The sequence below is a fragment of the Trypanosoma cruzi genome, genomic scaffold (assembly GCF_000209065.1).
Source record: "Trypanosoma cruzi strain CL Brener 1047053516601 genomic scaffold, whole genome shotgun sequence".
In the NCBI taxonomy this organism is placed as follows: Eukaryota; Euglenozoa; class Kinetoplastea; order Trypanosomatida; family Trypanosomatidae; genus Trypanosoma; species Trypanosoma cruzi.
The window spans coordinates 80,521-89,597 of record NW_001849396.1 but is presented as its reverse complement, the minus strand read 5'-3'; the positions used below and the strand labels follow the sequence as shown (position 1 = coordinate 89,597).

Here is a 9,077-nt window from a genome sequence, read left to right as displayed (position 1 = left end):
GGGACACAAGCGTGCGATTCAAAACCACCTGAGCCACAAAAACCCTCAATCCATTCGCACCGCGTTCGTGCGTCTCGGGAATGATCTGTGATCACAGCAATTTGGGTTCACACCAGTGGATCAGCTCGCTCCGTCTGCCATCATTGGGCTGCGTGAATTCACCCACAACCAGTTGAACATCACGGTCCCTCAACGCCCAATTGAACCCACCATTCGTACCAAACATTTGCTAGCTTCCCGCAAGGAGAAACGCCCTATTGCCGCTCTCAATTGTCGTGGGATTGAACGCGGAGCCTACAACACCCTTTATATTCGCTGTGCTCAACACGATGTGTGTATTCCGGCCATTATTAAACTCACCAAAAAAAAAGACAAATTCCACGCAAAAAAGATGGGACCCGCCACAATATCCGCATGAGAAAGCCCACTCGGTGCCCCATCGCTACCATTAAGCGTCGTGTAACCCCCATCAAAGACAACCGTCACTCCACCAACACCCACAAGAGCGAGCGATCCAAACGAATCCCTCCTTCCACTTGCACCAGTCCCACCCTTCGGTTCCAAATGCGTTCGTCCCGGAAAAAAATAAAAGCCACCCACGGCAACCGCGCAATCACTTAATTCTCCCCCGTCGATGGGCCGCAGCTCCACAGGTGGCGCAGCACAACACGACAAATAGGAGCAGCACCGCGGAATTAAACACACGCCGGGACATATTGGACCTCTGCGGCTCACTCTCTCCTCCTTCCCTCCTCCTGCCGCTGGATCCGGTCACGCGGCAACTGTTTGTGTGTGCGGGGTGCCATCACTGCAGCAACACGTGAGAGCATATAAATATGTGTGTGGGCGGTGTGTGTGCTGTTGTTAGTCCTTTCAGTGCCTTTGAATTTCACAGTGGCGATTCGCGCTTGTTTTCCTAGCGTGTCTGTGTTCAAGAAGTGGAGAGTACAGCGACAACAGCGGCAATACACCAGAAAGGTCAGTGAGGAGCAGAGCAGAGCAACCACGCAAAGAGCGGGGCACGAGACAATCCGGAAGGGACAGCACGGAGGACCATCGCCCACAGAAAAGAGCAGCAACACGGCAAGCCACGGCGGGCCGTCGGTGTGTGCGGGCCAGCCCTCACGCGGTGCAACACGCCACACCCAACAGGGAATGACAGACAGAGAGGCGGAGAGAAATGAATGGATGCCGTCAGGAGGCACTCACAATCAACGTGGCCCGTGAGCATGCGGCCACTCCACGCAGGAACACAGGAGAAAAGGGTGAGAGGGGGAAAAAGCAAGAAGCAGCACAACACACACGGAAGAAACAAATTGCGGGCGGAAAAGCACCGCCACGGCCCTCGCCCTGGCCGGCAACTCCACACCAGTCCTCACACACACAAACAACATCGCAGTGCCGTCAGTCCGCGGAAGAAAAGATTCGGCCCTCCACACAACAAACGCACACACCGCCAGCAATCACCCAAAGAGCCACACGCGGAAGCGGGCCCTCACCCATCCATGACGGGCGCCTCACTCCATGCGGTCACACGGAATGCACACCATTTCTTCAATAGAAATTATTCGTCATCCATCCCCTAAAGATGCTTCTGTTAATGATGGGCCTTAGAACACAATAGAAGAAAATGGACAATGCAGTAGCACTGCGACACCACCAGCCACAATGATTCCCTCATACCGGGGCAATTCTGCCTCGTATAACACACACACAACTAACATATCATGTAGAAACCACCCAATGTTTTTCACCAGAAAACAAACAACCCCTTTCCCTCCCTAATTTTCTTCTGTCACTGTTATGTTCGATAGCGTTGGACAGTTCTGAAATCTGTATGCTATTCTGCCGCATGGGGCTGGTGCACCCGCACCGTATGCACACAAAAAAGTATCCAAAAATATATAAATCCCACAATATTTTTTTACCAGAAATCAAAGTTACCCCCTTCATTCCCCAATTCGTTCTCCTATTTCGGCGGTTTTTCCTCACCTCGGAGAGCTTCGCCTCTTCTGGCGTCAGCGGATGATACCGCTGCTATGTACTGGTGCACCTCTTCCTCCCAGAACGCCGCAATCTCTCGGTTTTCAGCGCGGCTCATATTATTGGAATCGACGACATCACATCTCCGCCAGCCAGTCATCGGCGTGCTGTCTGCGTGCTGCACATAAATCATCTCCCACGACATGTCTCGGGATAACTCCTCCCAACCCTCAAAATATGCCGCCAGGCACTCATTGAACTGCCGCACAGTGCTGGTTGTCGTGCGGTGCCCACCCGCCGTAGTCATCCGCAGCCCAACCAGCGTCTTCGGATTTGAGTTCACAAAGAAAAAGGCGTCCACCAGCGGAAAGTTTTGGACTTTCGGTTCATACAGCACCCAGTGGTCCATAGCAACCGGATTGGAAAGGCGTTCCGGTGGCGGCAGAACCTCTTTTCTGGCGAAGCTCTTGTCTGAGTGCTCTTTCAGCGCACAGCTGTGTGGCTCACGTCGTCCTGGTAGCCTCAGTTCCTTGATTTTGAGTCTTATCGCACGCAGGAAATCCTCATTCAAAAATGCGGATGCGGCATACTTTTCAATAATATATGGTGGGACATAATCCCAGAACCTCAGAACGAAAAAAATAAAATCGGACTGCTTCATTTCATTCTCCAACCTGGACAATGTTTCACGTTCGAGGTGGGGAGATATCAATACATTCAGAGGCGACTCAATGCTGTTTCCTCGTCGTGCTCGGACAACCCTCACAAGCTTTCGAGACAAGTCACTGTCATTGGACGAGTAACAGCAGCCAATACCCGAATTGCGCTCCAATTCCGAGGCGGTCGACCCATCCACGGCCTGCTGACACGCTTTAATGCGGTCATCATATGCCTGTTTGCCAAATATGAAGCGGAGAATTGGTCCCACGTTATTCATGCGACCCCTCACCTCCTCCCAGTATTCCGCTTGCTCCTGCAGTGGCCGATTGCGCTTCATCCAAATGCACATTGCCCTCACATCGTTTTCTTCGGGACAATTCGTTACAATTGCAGTAGAGTCCATTTTTTTTGTCCACCGTTCATATTCGTTTTTGTCTGGTGGTGTCACCACAATCATGCCCCATCCCTTGCAAGGCAAACCAGCAGGCGGTTGACGACATGCCAATGCCACGTCGTAGATAATATACCCCTTAAACCCACGCAAAGAAAAAATGTTTACAACATCCTCAATCCTGTGGTCATCCATGTACACTGACACCGTTCTGATGATCTTGTCAAACAGGAATGATTGACTCCCAATAACGTACGCAACCATTGGGAGCTGCTCCGCATCGTAGTGCACCAGCTGGTAGAGGAGGTACGAGCCGGCAGCCATCGATTTCCCGATCCCGGGCGTCCCAATCAAGAGATGCTGCTTGGGCTTAAAGTAGGTCCGACCGTGAGGGCTGAACCATTCGGTGAGATCATTCCTGACGATCTGCCACGCTCGCCCCACCTCACAGTTTACAAAAACGTCCTTAGGAAGATCCTGTATCGTATTCCACGAGTACGGCCATCCCTTCTCCGAGGTGAGCACCATCTGCCTAAGAAGTGCTGCACCGGATCGCCGCACACCGTCATCCTTTTCGAGAGTTCGGCCAACTGCCTTGTACGTCCATGGCTGTGGTGGTTCCCTTCCCTCACATCCATTCCCGTCCCCTCGCCGCCAGGAACCCCACAACATGATGCCACCTCGCATTGTACACAGACTCGTAGTTTCCCTCCAGGTATATCGGTGCACTCGACTTCTTTGGTTTCCTCGCTTCCTCGGCAGCCGCATCCAAGAAATGTTTAGTGGAGTTATGAACAGCTGCTTTTACCTCCGCAGCAGCAGCCAACCACTTCAGTAGATTGTCCACACCATTTTTGTAAAGCCTGTTTACATCCTCTTCCATATCCATTTCATCCCTTACAGTCCTCTCCATCCTCTTTTAATGATCCGATGCCTGCATTTCGCCCAATACTCCCGCATCTTCAATATACTTCTTGGGGTCCTTGAAAAACTCCTCCAGAATGACATCCCGATTGGTGTCCACAATGCCCCTGCCGTCCAGTTCCCTCGTAAGAAAATCATTCAGCCTCATTACGTTGACGCGAACTCTTCCCTTAAACAGTAACTCTTCGATATTAGTGCAAATGGTAAATTTCATTTCCTGCGTTCGTCCTAGCCTTTCCTCTGCCTCCCGCCTCGCTTCTGTCGGTACCTGCGTGAGTACTCCGTTTGGTTTTCCCCTTGCAGGAGGAGTGATCGTATCCTTTTCTTTCATAGTCCCTACATTGCCTGAGAGTGAAAATACGTTCGTGTGAAAGCTTATTTGAAGCCTCCAATAGCATGTAAAACTCCTCGCGCTCTTTTTTCTGCTCTTGGTATGGCGGCGATGCCTCTATTGTCCTCAAGAACAGTTCGTCTTGGATGAACTCATTGGAACTAATTAAAAATTCCTTCATATAGACGTTCTCATTGAATTCCTCAACGCCCCTGCCGCCAACATAATTCCGAAGGAAATCGTTCAGCTTCATGTCGGTCCTGAGAGTGCTTCCCTCCAGCAGAATGTCCTCTACAGTGCTGCTCATGGTCCACTCTGTTCGCTGCGTTTCCTCAACTCCCCGCCACATGTCGAGCTGCAGCGTCGGAACCATCACAAGAACCGCGTCGAGGCGCCATCACAACACCCGTGCGGTGAAGCATCCCACTCGCACCGCCCAACCGCGGCCAGCAGGTGCCGCTGGCTCCAAAGGACACTCGCGGCTGTTTTGTCCCGCAGTCCCAATGGCGTTGGGCGTGGCACTCGCACGGAGTGGTAGTCGGTGCGCCATGCAGCCGCACTGCAACGCCTGTGGGCAAAACAGTCGAGGCCCACCGCCTCCGCAGAAACACAACGTGCAACCAACCCCAACACCGCCACAATATCGCCCTTTTCATTTTGTTTTATTCACGTTGTCCGTCTGTTTGCCTCACCACCGACACCAAAAATAAGTGCACACCTTCAAAAAAGAATAAAAAGGAGGCACGATCCCACCGTCGTTCCGCGTCAGGCTCCCATCCACCCACCGCCATTGCCGCGCAGGAGGCCGCTGTCACATCGCAAAGTCAGCACAACAATGTGCACCACACCATCGTGCACTGAACGATGGGCGGAACGCGGCCATGCATCGCCCCGCTCCATTTTCCCACCACTCAGGTGTTGCGTGACCGCACAAAGTAGCAAACAGAACCAGAGCGCACACAAACCCAATCATCCCCCTCACTCGCTGAAGCACATTATTCGCATGGAGTGAAAACTTTTGAGGGCACACCAGCAGTAGCAGACTGCATGCAATTTCCCTGCTAACCCTGCGAAGAGACACAACAACTCTGCGGATTAAAGTGACAGCCCCTCGGTGCTGCCTGCAGTTCAAATGGCAGGAAGAATTCCACGCACGCATAGTTCCAAATCCCTCGCTGTTTGAGTGCACATAAACAGAACGGGAAAAGAAAATACCTGCGCGCAAGATGGCATTTAAATACGTGAAAGTGTCAGCCTGCTTCGTTCGATGGCGTTGGCGGACAATCCCATAAAATCCAATCAAAGTGGCACGCCGGACGGAATGGCGTCCGTCAATCAATAAAAAAAAAATAATTGCGCCAATGCAAAAAGCAGCAGGGATTTGGGTTTTGCACCCGACCTCGGGGGCGACAGTGGCATGAGATTGTGTATGTGTGCAAGACCCTTCGTGGGACGGTGCGCCTCAATCCCGCCGTGCCTTGAGATAAAAGGACAACAACAAAAAGGACGGCCATGGCGCAGCTCCACTCAGGGGAAGCAATCGGGGCAGACACGGGTGGGAACCAGAGATCATACAAAAAATAAAAAGGGGTAATAACTCCTCCAACCCACGGAATCGTGCAATGTTCATCCCTCTCCTTCTACATTGAAGCCATCACGACAGAACAAATGCAACAGACACATGTGCAGCACAATATCGTTCGCTGTCCCGCGTCCCATCTTACTTCCCATGAGTGCCACGGCGGTGATACCGGCGTTACATCTGAGATGACTCCAAAATATCAGGCAGCACGCTGTGGAGAGTGGATGCTTGACAAAAGTGCCCGCGTCAGTGTCTAACAGAAGGTGGCATGAAAAAGAAGGAAACTATTCGCGGCTCAACCTACCCGTGTGTGGCCGTACTAAAGCAAACACTGAGACACGTGTGGAGCAAAGCAAAAAAAGAAGGAAAAAAATGATGCGATAGCCAAAAAAAAATACATCGATATATAAGCAAAGCAATACGCCATTCCGCAAAATTCTTCTTTCTTTCTCTTTTTGTTTTTTCTACATAGCATCAGAAGCATAAAAAGCGACAGGCATGCCCTCCCACACAGTCATCGTGCAACAGGAGAGAGAGTCACTGCAGGCACCCGCACAAAAAATAGAAACAAACCAACAAAAACCAACAATCAATGACGCTTTCGGGGCGGAGTACGATCGGTGGCTGCGCAGCTGCACAGCCGTGGCCCCGCGCCCTCCCCTAATCTACCAGCACCGCATGCCTCCAAATTCTACGTAGTGAAAATCACAGGAGGGCACTATCGTTTTTTATCCCTAAAGTTTTATTAAATAACTCCTATAATCCGCAAGCAAGTCACCGCCGTCAAGCACCTCCTCATTACTGAGTATAGATATGAAAGAGAGAGCAACAGCCCCCATACTCGGTGCGGCAGCGAAGAGCGTAAAAAACACGCACACGCACACACACGTTACGCATCCGCCCCGAGCCAGTGTGATAGCTCGATAATCCGTTGTCGTCGATAATCGATAAAAATAAAGTAAAAGCAACAAAAAAATCACCCGATATATCTATGAATAATGGAAAGAGAAAAGGTATCTGCCAGAAGCATCCACGTTATGCCGCATCTGCAAGGTGCTTTGTGTCTTCTCGCCGCGTAAAGAAACTGTTGGGTCGGGGCCTTTACACCCCAAAAGGGGAAACTGCGATAATTTCTTCGTCAAGCAGAGCATCTTCACCTGTTCAGAAGGGCATAATTAATGCTGCAGCTCGCACTGGGTGCACCGTCGAACAGGCTCAGAGTGTCGGAGCGGGTGTCACCGGCCATGGGCTGCTACGGCGCTGCGGGTGGCCGGTACGACGACGTAACGGTGGCGCCTGAGGCGTACGACAATGTCGTTGCTTCGTGCGGCTTCTGCACGACCTCTTCGCTCTCCTCGCCATCGCGCAGCAGCGCTTCCAGCCCACCACGCCGCGGCTCGCGCAGCTCCTGCCAGTGGCGGTCCTCCGCGTACCACACAACCACGCTGTACACAGTGATCGCAAGCAGCACAGTGGTCAGCAGCAGCACCATCGCCGCGTACGCCCTCGCACCGCCGTCGCTCGGCGCAAGATGGTTGGCCGCGCTGATCACGCACAGCGCCGCAAGCAGCACAAAGCTCGCCGTGTGCATCACCGTCAGGAAGGCCGAGCGCATCATGTTCGTGAAGGCAATCACGCCCGCGCACGCAAGCAGCACAGCCGCCATGCAGAAGTACTGGACGTGGCAGCCTCCCACGGGCGGGTGCACAGCCGCAATCAGGCCCACCACACACAGCACCGACAGCTGGAACACGCACCAGCACACGTGGCTGCCCCTCATGTTCGTCAGCAGTCCGCCGTACATCCGCTGCTGCGCCGCGGGGTGCCAATACCCGACGGGGTACAGCAGGCGCTCGTGCAGCGGCTTCCTCGAAAACTGCCAGTACCTCGTGAAGCTCGCGCCCACGTGGCGGGCAATCAAGTAGCACACACCAGCAGGGAACGCCACACCGTACAGCACGCCAACAACACCAATCACGCGGTGATGCCCGCGGGCGCCAGGCATCGCCAGTGCAAGCACGGAGCCGAAGAATATGCCTAGATGCATCGCGTGCGCCACGACGTACGTCAGGCTCGGGAAGCGCATCGCCGCCCACGCACTCGCCGTGTCCACGCCGCGCCACCGCTGGAAGGCCGCCGTCACACCGCAGTGCACGCACCCGAACACAGCGGCGAGCAGCGCGTTGCCCACCACCATCCACAGCGGATCAAGGGCAGCGAACACCGACAGGAAGTACGGCAGCGCAACGGTGCTCGCACGCTCCTGCGCCGAGGCGCATGGCATCCTCGCAAACACGCCGAGCGCCTGCATCTCCAGGACGGAGCCCAGCCCGCCGGTCACCACCACCGCAACAGCCGCCGCACCCGCAACAACGCCGGTGATCGCCGAGAGGGCGCTGGCGGCGGCGGGCAGCGTGGCGGACCTGATCGTGAAGGACCCAAGCAGCACACCCTTGCAGCCGCCGAACACCGCCACAGCGTCGCAGCGAATGACTATCGTCTCGTCGACAACAATGAAGTAACCGCGGTGCACGGGCACAGCCAGCTCCAGGACGGTGGACGGATTCGTCGCGTTGCGCACCCACGTCGCGTTGCGCAGCATCGCTCCCCACGGACCGCCAAACCCGCGCGGCTGCGCCGTCGACACCGGCACAAAGCTCAGGTGCGTGCCGAGCCGCGGGTCGCGTGCCCACCGAAACGGCGGCGGCAGCGCCACCATCAGCAGCGTCGGGACGGCGCTCCCACCGCCGCGGATGTCGTTCTGCGTCAGGCTCCCACCAGCCGCCGTCGTCGTCACGGCGAGTGTCGGGCACGCCACCTCGCTCCACCACAGCGTGCCGCTCACCGACGCCGTCGGGGTCCGCGTGGGCGGCAGCGCCACCGTCTCCGTCACCCGCGGGGTCTCCGTCGGCCTGTACGGCGTCGGACTGTAGTGAGCCGTGCTCAGGCTCGGCGTCCATTTTGGTGTCGGGCTGCGCGTCTCCGTCAGCGTCGCCGTGTGGCTCAGCGGCGGCATAGCGGGCGTGCGGTTGCACCCGTCCACGTGCGGCAGGTACACCGGCAGGCAGTCGCGCCCGTACCCGCCCTCAGCACAGCGGCAGCGGCACGACCCAGACATCGCCCTCGTCGCAGCTGCAAAGCAGTGCACGTTGGCATCGCACACGCCACACTCCACGGGGCGGAATTCCCCGATGATGCCGGCGGAC

General features: G+C 55.1%; 1 protein-coding gene and 2 pseudogenes across 1 annotated transcript, besides 2 other annotated features; all 3 read right to left on the bottom strand.

Moving 5' to 3' along the window:
• On the bottom strand, positions 1-830 carry Tc00.1047053452699.5 (annotated as a pseudogene; the record flags this gene model as incomplete).
• Positions 1-6,341: a sequence feature (areas not merged during assembly with more than two copies in the genome that could not be assigned to a particular haplotype).
• Positions 1,970-4,663, bottom strand: Tc00.1047053452699.10 (annotated as a pseudogene).
• Positions 6,342-9,077: a sequence feature (areas merged during assembly that could not be assigned to a particular haplotype. This can correspond to areas where the two haplotypes were merged or to regions with more than two copies in the genome that were merged during assembly.).
• Positions 7,124-9,077, bottom strand: Tc00.1047053452699.30 (dispersed gene family protein 1 (DGF-1), putative; the record flags this gene model as incomplete). Its single annotated transcript, XM_800723.1, has 1 exon — positions 7,124-9,077. A coding segment is annotated over one exon (1,954 nt), but the record flags the coding sequence as incomplete, so codon positions are not given.